The following is a 19,911-nucleotide window of genomic DNA, read 5'->3' as shown; positions in this document are numbered from 1 at the left end:
GGACTTTAGACAACATGTTGAGAATTACTAAACGAGACATAAAAGTTACACCTACAATATAACAAAAGAAAATCATCACAACTAGCCGAAAAGTCGGGTACAACAACACAAGCATTCAGGCAAGTCTGCAAGAGGTCAGCTCGTCTTCAACAACCCTAAAGAACGTTATATTTCTTACAACCTCTTGTACACAAAATAAATGCACAATATTACCATACATGGAAATGGTGCCATTTTCAATAGATAAAATGGCACCATTTGGGGGTAACACAGAAAAAAATCCTACACTCAGATTCACAACAGCAATAACAATTAAAGTTCAGGATTGATTTTTGACATGTAAAGAAAAAGAAAAACATAGAACCCCCAAGCATACAAAAAATCATTACCATTCCTCCAGTGATAACAATAAAAAAATTATTCAAAACAAAAGTATATCATTCAAAGAATACAAAAAATAAAGTTCAAAGGTTAAAAGAACCAACTTTGAGAAAAAGCGAAGCAAAAAAATGCAGAAAAACAGCAAACACATGAACGTTCCACGCGAAACAAATATTTAGAATGGAGCTTTGAACAGTTGTAATGAAGAAAACAGAAAGTTTGAAGAAAGGGAAATGGATGCACAAGAACGTTTTAGAAGGAGCGAAAAAAAGAAGAAAGAGCAAAAGTTTGGGTATTTATAAGATACTAGGGGCAAAAGAGTAATTTCACACCTCCTCATTTGTGGCGCACAGTTACCAAAGTAATCGTAGGATAACGTACACAGAACTACAAAAAGACGGAATGCCTCAAAATTTCAAAACACGTCGAGTATCCGATCTAGTCTCAAAGAAGGCGGTTTTGCCCAACCTGATGTTCTAATCCACAAGAAACCAGTCTGGTCTACAAATGCTCGAGTCCGACCTCCTAAAGCTAGACTCAAGCAAGGGAATTGTTCATGCCCTGATCGAAAATATAGCCAAGTCCAAAATGAATAAAAGCCAACTCAAGAAAGCTGGCCTCATCTACACTTACCCGACCCCATAGAGGTCGAGCGTAACATCAAACAGCTCAGCTCTACTTATCTGAACAAGTAACTAATTCTTAAGATATCTCTCATTTATCTAGAAGGGAGATCTCAAAAAATTTTCTAGAAAAAAGAAACAGTTATCCACCATCAAAGGTAGAACTACTCTAAAAGGTGGTTATCTACCTAACTATAAATACACTAACACACTCAGGTATATTCAGGATTCAATCTATACAAAAAACTTGCTTTAAACCCTTACTAACTTAAGCATTGAAATCCCTTGTAAGTACCACCCCACCTCCTCAAAAAAATACTCGGACAATAACATCTCAACACTTACAGCAGTCGAAAACTGCCCAAAAAAAATTTAAACCTTGTGTTCAAGCTCAAAAACAACTCAATTTCCAGTAACAATATGTGTATGTTATATACTGTGTAAATTCATGTCGTAAGTTCTTTATAATTGAAGGAGCTATGTCTTTATTTACAAAATTTCACAAATATTTTGTGAAACAAAAAATATTCTTTGCTTGAAATTATTGGTACTGAATTCCATCTAAAAATTAAAAAATATACCGATGTGAAGATAATGAATATGTATACAAAAGCAATAATACCTATGTGTGGGATTAAAATCAAGTTAATATATAGTCAAATTCGTTACTAAAAGATTATTCATTCTTTAAATTAAATTAGTCTTTAAATAATTTTTTTAATAATATTAATTTTTAAAAGCTATATAAAACGTAAGTTAAATTAGTCCTTCTGCTAGCTAGATGATGACGTGTCACATTAAGTGCCACATGGCATAATGACATTGTAGGTTAATGCTACGTGTCATAAGATGATTGGTTGACGTGTCAGGTACTCACCTAACATGCCACATGTCACTTGACGTGTAAAAATGTTATTTATAATTAAAATAGTCCCTGAAAGTCCAGACGTAAGTCATTTTCATCCCTAAAATTTTAAAAATTAACCAAATTAATCTTTATATAATTTTTTTCTTTTTTTCATAATATTAAATTTAAAATATTTTTTATAGTACTAATTTTAATATTACTTTTAGACTTTAATAAACAAAATTCTCTTTACATAAAATAATAAAAATAATTAAATTATTATAAAATTATTTTGCTATTTGTATTTTAAAATTTTATATTTTCAAATTGTAATTTTTGGTAGAACGAACTCAATAATTGAAAAATTGATTTGTGAGATCACTTGTTGAATCTTAATATTTTAATATAATTTTTTTAAATAACTATTATATTTATTTTGTGAGATCTAAAGGATTAAAACATTTAAAATAGCTATTACATTTATTTAGTGAAATCTAAAATCTTATAACTTTTAGTATATAACTAGTATATAACTAGTTTTAATATTTTAGATTTAACTAAATAAAATATAGTACTTATTTTAAATAGTTTAATCTTTTAGATCTCACTAAATAAATATAGTAGTTATTTTAAAAAATATATATATTAAAATGTTAAAATTCAACAAGTGATCCCACAAATTAATTATTCAATTATTGAGTTCTACCATATAAATTAAACAATAGTAAAAATAATAATTTTAAAAATTTAAAAGATTTAAATTTTAAAATAAATACTATATTATTTAGTGAGATTTAAAATATTAAATTTTTAAATATATAATCAACAATAATTTAATAAACTCATTTAAATAAAAAAAATTTCACTATAAAAAAATTACAATTTAAAAATGTAAAACTTTATAATACAAATGACAAAATAATTTTATAACAATTTAATTATTTTTATTATTTTATGTAAAGAGATTTTTGTTTATTATGGTCTAAAAATAATTTTAAAATTAGTACTATCAAAAAATATAAAAAATAATATTAAAAATTAATACTATCAAAAAATATTACAAATTTAATATTATGAAGAAAAATAAAAAAAATATATAAAGACTAACTTGATTAATTTTTAAAATTTTAGGATGGAAATAACTAATGTCTAGATTTTTAGGAACTATTTTTATTATAAATAACTTTTTTACATGTCAAGTAACACGTGACATACTAGATGTAACTGACCTAATACGTCAACTAATTATCTTGTGATATGTGGCATTAATCTTTTATGTTATCATCATGCCATATGATATTTAACGAAACATGTCATCATTTAACTAATGAAAAGATCAATTTAACTTACGTTTTATTTTTTAGTAACTAATATGACTAAAAAAATTATTTAAAAATTAATTTAAAAAATAAATAATTTTTCAAAAACGAATTAAACTATTAACCCGATTAAAAGCTTGAACACTAAATCATCTTTAACAAGAAACAAACAACGAAGCAATCAAAGAAATACGCATAAAGCCGTAAAGATAAGAATTTTATTGTATAAATGATCAAGTGACTCAAAAAAAAAAAAAAAAAACTTGCAATTTTAATCGATATGAAGATATAAACACTTGGTATTTATTTCAACAACAAAATTGATCCAATGTAAACAATAAACCAAAATTAAATTTTTTTAATGGTGCAATCATAAATGGTTATAATATCACTTGTTGGAGCTTTTCAAATTCTTTAATTTTAAAATCATTCATGTTAAATTATTAAATAAAAAATACTAAAAAATAAAAATGTATTTAAATTCATAAGCATGATTAAAATAGTGTGATTTTATAATATTTTTCAATTAAAATCTTCTACATCTCTAATAGAATTAAATCATAATTTTTTTTATGAAAAAAAACTACAAAAGTGACTTTGATGTATTAAAAAATAAACTTTAAAATTACTATTTATATTTGAGTGTTACACTCATTAAATCCTAAAATTCAAATAAAATAGTGTCTCTAATTTTATTTTTATTTAATTCTAAATCAAAATAATAATAAATTATTTGATTCAGTATTTATAATAATAAATAGGGCAATTTACATAAATAAATTGTTTGCCTTTTAAATTTACGCAATTGCATTCTTTTAAATATGAAGACGCAAATACATTAAAAACATAATCCGCTATAGCCAGCCGCGGATTACATGCAAATGGAGAAACACAGAAACTGCTAGAGGCTGTCGCGGTTTCTATTTATTGATGCTTGGCCATAAATCGCTACTTGCAGTAACGATTTATGTGTATTAGGAGACGTGCGTAAACCACGAGCGGCTATATAAATTATAATATAGTATTCACACATATCTTAATCTATCTTTATCTAATTCTAATCATTATTATTCCTATTATTTTACTTTAAATTATATTTATTAATATAAATTAAGAATATTATTACCAAGCAAACAATTTATTTATGTAAATTGCCAGTTTGATTAGCATCATAAAGGCAGTAATTGATAAGACAGTAAAAGATTGAAAACGTGGAGACAAGATGCTAATATCGTAGAAGCATTATATTGCAAAGAATCTAACATTGGTATAGTATAATATGTTGTTGATTAATATTCTAGACATATGCATATGACATATACGTGAAAATATGTCGCATAAGATCCATAGATGTGATGAGATATCAACATATATACTGTCCACTCCACTGCAGGAACCTTTTTTAACTTTTTTTTTTTTGGGCACTCGATTGACCTTAGCTTCATATACTCTTAATTAGATTAGTAACCTGTATCAATCGACAGATACTACTTTTATGCAGGGTAGAAATTCTAGGCATTTATATATTAATTGATTAAACACAAAGATGCTCAAAGGACAAAAAAATATATATTATACATTAACATAAGCAAAGTCTATATGATTATATATGAATGGATATTAGAGAATCAATTTTTCTTATTCCAAAAATGTGCAAAAGAAGAATCCAAGATATATCACACTCATCCCATCACTTAGTGGGGTATATATATAGTCAGTATTCACCTAGTTGTCACATGTAATATAAGCACATATCTGCATACTAAGCTAGCTATCTTAGATGTTTTCACCTTTTGCAATTCAATGTGTGTGTTTTTCCATAATAATAATTCTTCTTCTAGGTAGAGTAGACAGGGAGTGAGACAGGTATCTGAAAAGAAGAAAAAATTTTGGTTTGTGGTACATGATATTTGAGAGTAGTGGAATGAACCTGAGAAAGAAAAGGGATTTACTATTTTTGTTTGTTTTGATGATATAATTGATTTTTTTTTCTTTTATTTTTGGTAAAGCGATTCCCGGAGAATCTTGGCACAAATCTTTGACAGTTAAGCAGTAGAGAGAGAAGGAGGAGGCAGGGGTCCCCTTACAAATAGGTGTCTGTACCACTCATCACTACAATTAATAACATACCAGCAAAGCACCATCTTGAATTCTTAAGCAAAGGAAAGGCATCATCATCTCATCACATGGCAACAACCTCAGTGCGCGTCAAAGAAGCTGTGCTCGTCACACCTTCTGACCCCACACCAACTGGGATTCTCCACCTCTCCGCTCTCGACTCCCAACTCTTTCTTCGCTTCACCGTTGAATATCTATTTGTTTACAGGCGATCCTCTGCCCTCGACCAGCCTGCCACCGTGTCACGTATGAAGTCGGCATTGGCAAGGGCGCTCGTTCCGTACTATCCCTTTGCCGGCCGAGTTCGCTCTAGGCCGGACGTCCCCAGCCTCGAGGTAGTCTGCCGGGCACAGGGCGCACTCTTCATCGACGCCTGCTCTGATGTGTACACTGCCAATGATTTTGAGAAGGCTCCCAAAACGGTTACACAATGGAGGAAGCTCTTGTCACTCTATGTTCCCGACGTTCTCAAAGGATCGCCGCCACTCGTCGTTCAGCTCACGTGGCTTGCCGATGGAGCCGCCGCAGTTGGCGTCGGAATCAACCACGCCCTCTGCGATGGCATAGGAAGCGCTGAGTTTCTCAACTACTTCGCTAATTTAGCTTCCCAAAGGTTTGGCCCTCGCGATTCTGATCTGAAGCCCAAGCCCGTCTGGGATCGCCACATCATGAACCCGCCGTCGAAGAAGAGCGAGCGGGCTAACACGTATAACCACCCTGAGTTTGCACGGGTTCCCGATCTCTGCGGGTTTTTGAACAAGGTCACCACCGGGCTCAGGCCCACCTCCATTGTGTTCAACAAGAGGCGCATCAACGAGCTCAAGGGAATAGCCCGTTACTCGAGCGAGTCGTCATCATCGTACACGTCTTTTGAGGTGCTAGCGGCCCATGTGTGGAGGAGCTGGGCCCGAGCATTGGGCTTTCCACCAAACCAGCAACTGAAGATTCTCTTTAGCATTAACGTGCGGAACCGGGTGAAACCGAACCTTCCAGAGGGGTACTACGGGAACGCGTTCGTTCTTGGGTGCGCACAGAGCAGTGCAAAGGAGCTTGTAGAAAAAGGAATCGGGTACTGTTCGGGTCTGGTGAAACGGGCCAAGGAGAGGGTGGATGGAGAATACGTGAGGAGGGTGAGTGAGTTGGTGTCCGAGTGGAGGGTGAGTCCTGACCCTGTTGGTGTGCTCATAGTTTCTCAGTGGTCTCGTTTGGGCCTTGAGAGGGTTGAGTTTATGGGTCGGCCCATTCATGTTGGGCCCATATGTTGGGATAGATACTGCTTGTTTCTTCCGGTGAGGGATGAGACGGAGAGTGTCAGGGTCGCCGTGGCTGTCCCTGCCGCCGCCTTTGACAGCTACCATCGCTTTATTGCAGAATCCACTTCATGATACGCAACTCTTTTTTCATGTTGACTTCTGTAATTATTTTGTCTTTTTTCTTTTCGAGTCAAGAAACCTTAAAATTTGCAGTTACTCTTATTTAATGATGTCGTTTTCTTTTGCATGAGCCGTGGGAATCGGTAATTAAAACCCGTGAATCCGAAAATCATTGAAACTGTTAATTTTTAATCAATGATTAGATACTTAATTACTAACTGTTAAGCAGTCTCTTAAACGGTCGTCAAGGTGTGATCAAATCGATTAGGTTATTAATTTATTATTTTATTAATTTAATTGGTGAGTTATTGGTTGAATAAGTAAAATTAATTCCACTTCTACATAAATAAAAAATAAAAAAGAGTTAAAATCTTAAAATTAAAATTTAAAATACATATATTTATTAACATTTAAAATACCTAAAGTTAAAATACTTCCAATCACATCTTGACTTGATACATTTATTTGCTGTAAATTAAACTTACATAGCTATTAAAAGAAGCAAGATAAATATGTTTCTGTAAAGAAACTTAAGTTTGATTTTTTGTCGTATAGCAATTTTTAATATATGTAGCTTCGAACAACAAGATCACGCTCAGTCACTCGCCCTTTTCTAAGAGCGTTTAACAAAATAGTTATTAGATTTTGCAAACCTTAACTTCAAACCAAATAGATTACAAGCGTTACAATCTTAAGACTGAAAGTAGAAAATGTAAGAAAATGAAGCACACAAACGTTGTGAAATACAGTAGCATTGAAGCATTTCATCCAACATCAACTGAGAAAAGATATTCTTTTAACACAATTATCTCCCAATATATTTCAACACAACAGTCATTTAGCTAAAATAAAAATTAGACATATAACAAACAATCATTATAATTAGTGAGTAGTGACAAAATTCAAGCCATTCACCTCGTTTTAGCTACTCCAGCAATGTGAAAAATGAAATTGACCTAGGAAAAAAAAAAAGAGATCCACACTACAAGAAAATGGTCTATGGCCACGTTTTTTTTGCCACGCTTTTTTTTGGTCAATGGCCACGCTTATATGAGGGTGGCGATTGAATAGAAATTTTGCCACATTTTTTTGCTACGCTTCAAAAGCGTGGCGAAAGGAGTCAATGTCCACGCTTTTATAATGGTGGCAACTGATTCAACATTTGGCCACGTTTTTTTGCCACGCTTAAAAAATGTAGCCATAGAGAGAAATTGGCACGCTTTTAAAGCGTGGCGACAGAGTTTTATTATTGTAACGTTTTTAAAGCGTGGCCGTTTCCTACAAGTCTTTTGGCACGCTTCAAAAGCGTGGCCAAAAGGTTCCCCCAAAAAAATTTTCAAACTTGCGCGTACCCCTAAACTCTTTCAGATAACCCTTCACTATGCCTAAGCCCTAACTCGTTCAAAGACCCCTAAGCTCATTTAGAGAACTCATTCTTCAAACATTAACTCGTTCAATGAACTCACCCTAAGCCCTCTATTCAATATTCATTGTGCCTCACCCACACAGAACCCCAGAACTCCAATCACTGGCGACAACAGTACTCCAAAGAAGCCCAGCACTCCACGAAGTACCACGACACTTTGCGAAGAATGTCGCCGCACTCGCAATGCCTCCGTCGGCAATCCCTCTTTCGGCACCCCCTAACCTTCCTTCTGTAGTGACTCTCTCTGGCGGTGACTCCCTCTGCTCACTTGCCGTCGCAAATCCTCAGTGGATGCTCCCTCCGCTGCCGCTTCCTTCCGTTGCTGCTAACCCCTAACCCCTTCACTGCCGCTCTCTCTGGCGCCGCTACCTTCCTTGTCCAGGGGCCTTCCATTGATGCTTCATTGCTGGTTTTGAGAGCAGGTAAACCCTATTTATTAAACTCTGTAATCAAACCAGATAACAAAAGAGTGTTGAAGTTTAATTTAATTGGCTTGTGTGTATTTCTATACAGTTCCAACACTAAATGAAACTCGTGTCCAATTCCACGATTCCTGAGATTGACACGGTTGGATTGTTTTCAATTTTAAAAGATTGTGATTTGTGATGGTTGGTACTCTCTGTACGGACGATAGTGATGTCTTTCTTTAGTGTAACTGTCTAATGATTTCAAATTCCTAACAATTTGATGTTGAAGAAAGCTTGAATTTTTCTACCTTATTGCTTTGGTTTCTATTTCTAAAAGGCTACATAGTACTTACATTTCCTTTGACATGTTATAAGAAATTGATACCACTAGACAAACCATTTATTCATTAAATACTCATGCTTTTCTCAGAGATTGCGTTGAAGAATATGATGGAGGAATTGAACAAGAGAATTTTTTATTTAGAAGAGAGAATTTCAAAGGAAGAATCAGATAAGTTGGTAAGAATGCCTAGTTGAATATCCCAACTGAAGAGCCTATTTTTTCCCCTCTTGCTTAATGGCCTAAGTTTTCTTGGACTTGAAACCAGGAAGCAGATAATCATTAGAGAAGAAAAGGAAGCAAGGAATGCGGCTGAGAAAGTTTGTAAAGAGAAATAAGTAGAGCTTGAGCGGATTCAGGACAAGAAATCAGCTACCGAGCGAATGGGGTAATCATGTGCTATATTCTAGAAAAGATAGTCATTGATAAACTAGTCTGTCAGGCAAAAATATTTCTCTCTTGGGTTATTCCTTAATATTTAATACTGCTAATCAGTTATTTGAATCTTGGTGATTCCCTTATTATTATTTATTTTTTATTCTTTTTGAAACTGTTGAGTTTTGCAGGCAAATTTATATCATGACATGTACAAAGGATTAGATGAGTACAATATGAGTTTGCAGCGATATAATAGTCTTCTTAAATCAGATCTTAAAGCAGCTGATGAGGCATAGAGAAAACTTGAAACAGAGATGGCTAGCAATTTGGGGGGGTCCTCATGTCGTTGTTGCTTTTATAACAACAAGTATATGAGATCTGATATTTTGTTATTGAATTTTACTTGATTATTTTTTCTTCAATGCGCTGTTTTCTTAGCTTAAAGTACAAATTTCAGTGAAGATTGTAGTTTGTTTGTCGACTATAGAATGAAAATATGTCCTAGAATTCATGTTGTTATTATTATTATTATTATTATTATTATTATTATTATTATTATTATTATTATGAGGGTATCAAACTATAGTGAATTAAAGTAGATTGAGGGAGGAATAATGGAATGTATTTGCTTATTTTGAATCAAATATTGGCCTCAGAATTATTTCTAAGCAGTGATTCCTAATGAGTATTGCTTTGAAATTTGCAGGTTGCAATGACACATCCAATGGTTATAACTAATTGCAACATCGACATGGAAAGCTTAATTTCTGACTAGAACAGAAGCATTTCCACACTTGCTATTACCACTCTTTTAAAGACAGGAAATGAATCAAGTGTAGACCGTCTTATGAAACAGATTACAAATTTCATGTCTGATATTGTTGATGAATTCAAAATTGTTGTTGTAGATGTAATAAGATCATTGTGTTTGAAGTTCCCTTTAAAATATAGATCTCTGTGAGTATATGCGTCACTCTATTGGTCTCTTTTCACAGATGTTACATCTTTCTTATGAATATCTTTCTAGATAAGTGATCTAAGTTATCAGGTTCTATTATCTTATTATTCAGGATGAACTTCCTAAGTAACATTTTCAGAGAAGAAGGTGGTTTTGATTACAAAAAAGCAATCGTAGATTCAATTGAGATTTTGATTCGAGATATCCCTAATGCTAAGGAAAGTGGTTACTCCATCTTTGTGAGTTCATTGAAGATTGTGAATTCACTTATTTGTCCACACAGGTATTATCTCTTGTTTTGTGCTTTATTTACCATTTGATTTTGAAATTTTATCATTTGGCATCAGTCATTTTTCTGTTGTATCCTAGATACTACACTTCTTGGGAGTTGAAGGTCTAAAGACATCAGACCCCAGCAAATATATTTGTTATATTTATAACAGAGTACATCTTGAGAATGCAACTGTTAGGGCCAGTGCTGTGAGCACACTGGCAAAGTTTAGGGCTGCAGTTGATGAATTGAAGGTGCTACTTGGCTCTATTTATTAATTATTTTTTCTAATCGATGGTATTTCTCTAGGATTTTACTTTTAATTTTTTTTATGTGATAATTGGTATTAACTCAATTTAAAACCTCATATAATTGTGAAAAATATGAACAATTGATTTGCCTATTAATATTGACAGTAGTACATTCATATATAAAAACGTAAAATCTGAACGTAATTTGTCATTATATTATTCTTATATTTGATTACATATTTCATATAACATGATTCAGCTCTCTTCTTGTGAATCGCTTGTCAGGGGAAATTCCAAAGCATCTAGAAAATATTACTACTCTCACATACCTATATGTTTTGATCTTTTAAATTTATTCATTCATATAGTGTGCCTTTTTCAATATTCACTGAAATAGTAGTTTTGAAACATTAATTAGGATGCTGGAAGCAAACAACTTTTCTGGAGTTGTTCCACTTGAACTTGGGAAGCTGATTAATTTGTAGACCTTGTAAGACCTTTGTTCCATTATTTATACTTTTTAATGATATGATTTTTTCTTGATTTTAATTATTTCTTAAAATCAGTTTCTGAAATATTACCATTAAAGGGTACTGTTATCAAATTAGTTGACCTAGAACTTACCATCGGCACTTTGAACTTTCCCCATTGTACTCAACAGAAAATGGAAGATTTTGCTCCTATTTCCGAAGGTCTCCTCCTATCAAAGATCTTCCAAGTACTTCTCTTCCTCCTTCTTGTCCTAATAATAATAAGCCTAATAGAAAAATCCAAATCCTAATACGTGTTAATTTTTAAATTAAAGGTGTTGAGGTAGATAAAGAATATGAAGTGACATGGTTAGAGGAGACTCAATTGCCGAAGAACTTGATGGTTAAGAGAGCGCATTACATAGGCCCTACTATAAGAAGACGTTGACGACAAAGATAAATATAACTAGTTTGTAAAAAATTAATTTTTTATATTTTTTGCACTGTTATGTGTTTGATTTGAATAGAGCTTGTAATAATTTGCACTATTATTTGAACTCGAAATTTATTTTGTATTTGAATATTAGTTTTTTAATGTATAAAACAATTATAGCAAAAATTATGTCACTAATTACTGTTTGATTTGTCTTGTAATAAAAATTGTATACTATATTTATAGGTTTGGTAATAAAAAAGGATTGAAAATTTATATTGTGCAGCGATGAAGGTAAAGTCAGAAAAAAGTTTTTTTTTTTTAAATTTCATAAGGCTATTGCCACACTTTTAAAGCGTGGCCGTATCTCTCGCTATTGTCACGTTGTAAAAGCGTGGCCATATCTCTCTCTATTGCCACGCTTTGAAAGAGTGGCCATATCTCTCTCTATTGACATGTTTTAAAAGCGTAGCCATATCTCCCACATACAGCCACGGTTTTAAGCGTGGCAATATAAAAAAAGCGTGGCAAAAAAAAGCGTGGCGACAGGTCACCAAAAGCATGGCGATAGAGCAACTGCCACGCTAGCAGTTGTGACCCTTTCAAAAGCATGGCGATAGCTCAAAAAGCGTGACAAAAAACTATTGCCACGCTTTTTTCAGCTTTTAGCCACGCTTTAAAAGCGTGGCAATAGAAGTATTTTCTTGTAGTGCCAAATAAAGAAAGAAAGGAAGAAGGAGCAGAACCAGTGATAAATGGTGATAGTGAAAGAACGTGGGCAAAGATGAGAGAAACCAAGTTGTCTAGCAGTGACATCGAATCAAAGATTGGCAAAGGGGACGCAGCAGCGACGGTGATCAACGCTAGACGATGACGATCACAAATGCACGCGAGCAACAAGACGCGACGATGTAATGTAGGTGAGCCATAAACGGAGGCGACGATGCAATGACAGAAATGCACACAGGAGCCGACAAGACAAGGCAAAGGAGCCGGTGATCATTGCAACAACCATGCGGTGGCAGTGCCTGATAATTTTTTGTGAGTGTGAGACAGTGAGAGAGTGCCTCTGGAGGACGAAGCTGAGTGAGATTGAGAGAGAAGAATGGATTCTTCGATCATTTAGGTTAGGATTTTTTTTTCCAAAACCAAGAAATTGACATCGTTTAGGGGGAGGAGGTTAAAAAAAATCGATTCTTTTTCTTTTATGGTAAAATTCTTCAATTGGACTAACTTTATAATCGATTCGTCGATTTTCGATCAAATTAGTCATTTTGATTCGATTTTGACAACTATAAATGTAACACTTTCACACACTTAATTACTATATCTTTTTTTAGATGTCCATCGAATTAACTGATAAAAGATATTTGCAAGAATATAGAAAATTAATGTAAAATAATTTAAAATTATTCTTTTATATTTTTAATTATTATTTATTATATTTTGTATTTCTTGATTATTAGAATGATCGAATAATATTAAATATAATAAATATGTATGTAATTATGAATATTACTTACATAATTAAATTAAATAAAATAATTTTAAATTATTGTCTTTTCAATATTACCATTAACTAATCGATTCCACCATTTTATATTTACCTATATTGGTTATGCATAATTAAAAATATTTTAATAAATAAAACAGTAGAACTCATTTTTGTTGATTGGTTAAAATTTAAAAACGTACCTCTAAAAATTCAAGAATTGTACATTTAAATTTCATATTGGTTTGATATATAATTCACTGTTTTTTTCCTACGTATTTAATATGGAGTAAAATTAATTGCATATTGAAAGTCACAGAACACCATTATACGAAGGAATAAGGAGATGCTAAAGTCATTTTAGGATAGATTTATAGCAACACCGCCAAAAACAATAGTAATAATAATGGGTTAGAATCTGTTCAATTTCTCTCAAATGATCTTCATGTGTTATGAGGTATTGCATTGTGTAACAAAATTTGCAAACCTTATTGAAGCTTATTAATTAACTAAATGGTACTAATGGACCTATAGCAGTAGCCGATCCAAAAATATATCTGGAAACATGCTGACTTGTATAGAGTATAATATGAATTATATTCACGTAGAATTTTGAGTAAATTTTATACGAATTTATCTATTTTTTTAAATATTATAAATAAAAGGTTTAACATCTTTTTAAAGTATGTTACTGAATTTTAATTTTTATATCTCTGGTATTTTAACTGATTTGATTGTTGGAATCTCTCACAAATATACTTGATCTATTGAAACGTTAATCTAAAATTAAATAAGAAAATTATTCACCATAATCCTATGTTTTATTCTTATAAATTTTATGTTCTATGGTTATCATTATGAGAGGTAATTTTTCACCTTCCAAATACTAAATATGGAGTTTTCCATAAATAGAAGTAGTTACTCACCTAATGAACTAATTAAGACGATCCATGATAACTAGTATATATTATAGCTAACTACGCAGCTCATAAATACTTGTACTAATTGTTATGATCTATAATTCTATACAATATATCTTTAATTTTAACAAGCCCGAGAAATCTCTATAAGCCAAGATAGTTTATTATGTATTTTTTTTTTTAAATTATAATCGTGGGGTTGTAAGTTATAATGATGATGTCTCTCAGCAATCGCTTTTATTTATTACTCACATCATAAACATGGTATGGAAATTATTTATAAAAATCATTTTCCTTAAAAAAGTGGATCGTGTCTAATTTGATATTCAGCAAGAGATATGAATGGCGTATGGTAGAGACATTTTAAATTTAGCATCATATATATTCGTTATCTATTTTAATAATTTGATGCATGTACATCATCTTATGCAGACAAAGGGCACCGATGACTTGATTACTTAATTCCAAATAATTATTATGTAGTTTGTTTTGACAATCTTAGATATACTCGATGCTAAACGGGTTTGTTTGACTTTGAACGTTATCATGTTTAGTACATGTGACAATTAATTTGGTTGGTCAGTAGTTACTTTAATCGTCTGTTTAGACGATTCAAATTAGATTTATACTGAATTAATCATTGGTTTAGGAGATATTATGAAAAAAATGTGTTAATATATTTGACTATATATGCAATTGCATAAATCACATTAATATATGATTATTATATATTACAATAAATATAGTGGCAAAATTGTACAGAAAGAATGCATTGTTAGTTATTTTGATAATTATTCCTTGTCTCTCTTACCTTATTCTATGCTAGATGTTTTCTTTAAATTCCATGTGAATGATCCTTAAGGTGCCTTAAGATAAGATTAGGAAGGATTCTTCAGATAGAATATTATATACTAAATTATTAATTATTAATTATGAATGTCTACTAACTAACAACCCCCCGCCTCCTCCCCAACCTAAAAATAAATAAATAAATAAAAATACTTAGCATGTACTGATTTTTTATCAGTTATAAACTTACACCAAAAGAAATAAATAATTAAATTTCAAATTTATTTTATAAACGAGATCATACATATTGTTCAATAATTCTATTGGATATTGTAATGTATTATTTTTTAATAGGAATACATATTAATGAGAACTGATATATAAAAAATTGTTTATAAAAGCATCCCCTTAAATATTAACAAAACAGAGTTTAAAAAAAAAATCATTATCTTGTGTAATTTTAAAAATAACTAATTCTTTATATATGAGATCGAGTATTTTTTTTTTTTTAGATTCGGTCCACACTACAACAACAAATAACACTCATCCAAATACACATTCAAAAGAATTCAAATACTAATCTTAACTGCCATTTTTCTCTCTCACATCTATCACTCTTAATTTCAGACTTAAATTAATAAAGAGACTTCAATTGGTCATCGTTTGCTGCTTCAAATGGCCTTTAAATTTATTTTCGATTTTATTCCTATAACAATTCTAATTTTTGCACTAACACAAATTTTTCTTAAAATAATATTTAAAGTAATTAATTTTATTTTGACCAAATGACTTCGAACACCAAAATAAAATAAATGATAATATAATTTTATTATTATATTATTTATTTATTTTACTTACGCTAATTATAATGGAGCCTAGATAATAATAATATGAGCCTGTACCTATAGAAAAGCATATACCAGAGTCTATACCAAAAGAAAATATTCTTGTAGAGTAGATTTTAATATTTTCATCTGAGCCGTCATCTGAAGAGCCACTCACTACCTCTATTAGTGGACCGATGAGTGTTGGCCAGTAGTACAAGTGCTAGGGCCCCTTGAAGTTATTGAAATTTTCGATGACGATAACGAAGATCCTGAGGAGTGCTCAAATGTGATTATGGTTTTCTCTGACGAGGACAGCTGATGTTTGGGGGCTAAAGATGTGCCTTTTGGTAGTTTTTGGGAATTAGCCTAGTTTTTGTGTTTAGTCTCTCACTTTTGATTATAGTCACTTGAGAGAGTAGGATGTAGATAGTTAACTATGCTAGTTTCGGGCGCCAGTTTAGGGGCTTCCTATAAGGACCAGGCCCGGGAATGTTAATTATGTATATAGTAGCAAAATGTGAAGGGTTGTACGCTAACTTATGATATATAAATATGGCAGTACCTTTATATGTATGTGGGACCTATGACAAGTGTTATGTATATATATGATGTTAGCCTTGTGTATGTTTTACTTAATTCCTTATTATGGCTTGTGTATGTTTAATTAGTTGCCATCGCAAATCTTTTTATAAAGAAAACGTTTTTTTCCAAAAATTCGATAGTGCGCTAATACGATTACAAGCTTAATAATAAATAGTTAAAGTTTTAGGTAAGTAAGTTAGTGACACTCGGTTTTCAGTATGATCATGACATATTGAGAATTGGGTCGTCACAACTTCTGCATAATCTAGATCAAGCTAATTTAAGAGTGCAGAAATTGACTGATGTTATTATTAACCGCACTCTTTTCTCTAATTGGGGTGATTCGAGAGTCTCTCCCCTCCCCCCAAAACAAGGTGAGGCTTGGAAGAGAGGTCATAACCACCTAAAAAATGCACTCTTCTTTAAGAATTGACAGTTTTCTTTTACCCCAAACACGATTGTGATGCCTCCTTCCACGATGGGTATCTCTGCCTACCACATCGGTTTGGAAAAGGTAGGTGTGATACCCATTGCTAGTTGCTGAGTTGAAGGATGTCTATCACTGGTGGCTAGGCCTGAAGTTGATATTAGTTTCTCATTGTTTTAAATGGTTTCAAGTTGTGAGGAAAGATTGGTGCACTAGCATATAGGAAGTTAGTTTGTACTTTTAAAGGCTACAATTGTATGGACAAAGATATTTTCATTGCGCGGGACCTACACAAAATCACAGAATAAAAGTTTCATTTGAAGGATTTTGATATCATGAAGGACAGAGTTTATCTCCCAGAACCTTCCCTTCAATTTAATGGATTTATCCAAGGTAAGACAATCTGAATCAATTAAGGTTCTCCCCATGTCTAGACTTTTGACAAGAATTAATGCTTTTTTCATTATACCCAAGCATCTGCCACCATTATTAAATTTGCCAGAAAATTAGATTCAGTTTCTCCTCTAATCTCGTCGTTCTAGTCTCTCATTAATGTTACGGCAGTCATTTTATTTGTAATATCTGAGTAGCCTGTGTCAGTGACTTCTTTGGTAGTGGTCTTCATTTAACAGATAATTTGTAAATTGTTCTTTGATTCTGCATCTAGTGATGATTAATTCATTAACTTTTTTAAAAAAAATTTCTTGGACTTTTGCATAATGGATAGTAGCTAGAGGATTTGGTTTTGAGTGATTAAACACTGCATCATTTTTAGCCTTCTAGAGAGCCCAACTTAAGTGACCTACTTTGCGCTATCTTCCTTCCTTATCATGTGCAACTTTGGCTTTAATCTTTTTGCGAAATTTTTAAAGCCAAATTTCAATTGATGAAACTGATTCCTTTGTGGGTATGTCCTTGTATTTAAAATCTGAACCACATAGGTCTTATCCATATGCATAATAGGATAACATGTTCCGTCATTTCAGGCACCTATAGATAGAATGGACAAATTGGATTGCTAATGATTTTCTTTTTGAATAAATTTACCCTTACCAGAATGATGTCATAGACTTCTTTCTAAAGGAACATTTTGATCTTCTAATTTCTTTCATATCTCATATCGCTTTTCAAAACTCCCTCAAATCTGTGTTCAAAGTTGTTGTCCTATCCTCTCCTCTTCTATCCTATCCTTTAGCAATGTGATAGCCTATCTTAACCATATATATACCATCTTTCTTTTAGAGCTACAATAATGTATCATCTCTCGTGAATTTTCTCATCTAGGTGCATAATATTTTTTCGCTAATCACTTAAGAAAACATGAATTTGATTTTTGATGTATTCCACTCTCTATTCAGATTAATAAGTTCCTCCACCTTGTTAGCTTTTTGGTTTTCCGTTTCCATTGGTAATGATACTCCATGTATTATTTATCCTCCCATAAATCAATATTATCTTCTTTACTTACACTCCAATTTTTTTTAAGAATGTTCTTATCTCAAAGATGCTTCTCTAAATTTATGTTGAACCTTTTATTGCTTTTGCACACCAGAAGTCTATTTTAGAAAAATAGATAGCCTTTAAGACCTTGACCCACAAAATCTCCGAATTTTCGCTTATCCTCCAAGCTTGTTTTGCTAATTGAGTTATATTTTTGTGTGTAAAATTCTTGAATCCTAGTTCTCCAATCTTCTTGCCAACATAAATGTTATCCTAACTTTTTCAATTTATACTTCTATCCTTTTCAGTTGAGCTCCACCAGAATGTTGTAATTTTTGTGCATATTTTTAAGTTTTTTGGGAATCTAAGAACACTCATAACATAGGTTGGAATGGCCTAGATCACTATATTGATAAGAACTTCTTTTTTTGCTTGATTTAAGAGGCTTTTTTTTTCACCCTTCAATTTTCTGTGGAGCCTTTTTCTCTATCCATTCTAAAAATTTATTTGTTGATCTTTTTCAATAGGCTAATATTCTTAGATATTTACCTGAATTTTTTCAAGTGAGTATACCTAGGATTCCTTCGAAATTGCCTCTAGTTTGAATGGGTATACCCTAAATATTTACCTAATATTGCATATGTTATTGACTCAACATGATTGAATATAAGAACGACCCAAATTCAGAAAGAAAACTCAGTTAATAAGAACGTAGATGTTTCAAATTTTAAATTTGAAAAAAAGTCTAATTACTACCCAATTTTTTAATTTAAATAATCTAACCACACATATTAATAGAAATGTATAAATAGGAGCAGACTAACAAAGTGAGAGATCATCCCTCAATTCTATTTTTCAAACTCTTTCTTTTACAAAAATTTTGTGTGCAAATACAAGAAACATTAGCCAAAAATAGTCATAATTTGTCTTATTTAACATTCATTAATTGTTGCAACAATTAATGAGTGCTAAATAAGGTAAATTTTGGTTATTTTTTTGGGTTATGTTAGGTAACTAATAATTTTCTTGAACAATATAAACAACTACAAATCAAATCAAAACACACTACACCTCCAAATTACCCACATAAATCTTAGTATTAGAATAACCATCTGAACACCTAGTGAAATAAATATCCGATATATCTATTGTTCATATTGTTTAGTATTTTCATTATCTACCTATACTTTTTTTATTTTTTTTGTCTCTCTAACATTACTGAAACCATATTTATGTAGGGGTCCATGAGTCTTTTTTTTTAAGAAAAATGTGTATACATATGATATTATGTGTTATATAATTTTTTGTATTATATTATTTTAAATGCTCTACATCATTAAAGAACTGAGAGAATAATCATTCGATAAAGGAAGACGTGATAATTAAAATGATTTTTCGATAAGGGAAGATAATCGATAAGTTTTTGGGATAAAAATTTTCGATAACTTAAAGATACTCTCATCAATATATATATATATATATGTTTTGAGTTTAATACCTTATATAAAAATCACAAAAAAAGTCTTTATTAATGCAAAAAGAAAATATACATATGTTTGTTTGTTTTTTTATCTTTATCTTCATTTAAGTTTTTCTTTCTTCATAATTGAATATGCTAATATTATCTTTTTAAAATTTTCACTTTCTTTTATCTGACCAAGAAATAATACATGTAATGCTCCTTTTTGTATATCTCATAGAATGGGCTGGAAATAGTTATAAAAGTATTACATAATATACCTACTAAGAATTTGTATTTTCACCTCTTTTCTTTTTTTATACTATCTTCATAGGATTATGGCGCATTGGGTGGAGACAACATGGTATCCTTTAAAAGTG

At 31.7% G+C, this 19,911-nt stretch overlaps 1 protein-coding gene across 1 annotated transcript; it reads left to right on the top strand.

Moving 5' to 3' along the window:
• Positions 1–4,964: 4,964 nt before the first annotated feature.
• LOC107469413 (alcohol acyltransferase 9) lies at positions 4,965–6,791 on the top strand. Its single transcript, XM_016088796.3, has one exon. It carries the CDS (start codon positions 5,357–5,359, stop codon positions 6,671–6,673), a length of 1,317 nt encoding a protein of 438 aa, XP_015944282.1. The 5' UTR covers positions 4,965–5,356; the 3' UTR covers positions 6,674–6,791.
• Positions 6,792–19,911: the final 13,120 nt, after the last annotated feature.

Source organism: Arachis duranensis, chromosome 10 (assembly GCF_000817695.3).
Source record: "Arachis duranensis cultivar V14167 chromosome 10, aradu.V14167.gnm2.J7QH, whole genome shotgun sequence".
Taxonomy (NCBI): domain Eukaryota; kingdom Viridiplantae; phylum Streptophyta; class Magnoliopsida; order Fabales; family Fabaceae; genus Arachis; species Arachis duranensis.
The sequence above is the reverse complement of the archived record's forward strand: the minus strand, read 5'-3'. Positions and strand labels throughout refer to the sequence as shown.

Excerpts from the sequence above, each read along its gene's own strand:
- LOC107469413 (XM_016088796.3), top strand. The coding sequence starts at position 5,357 with ATGGCAACAACCTCAGTGCGCGTCAAAGAAGCTGTGCTCGTCACACCT.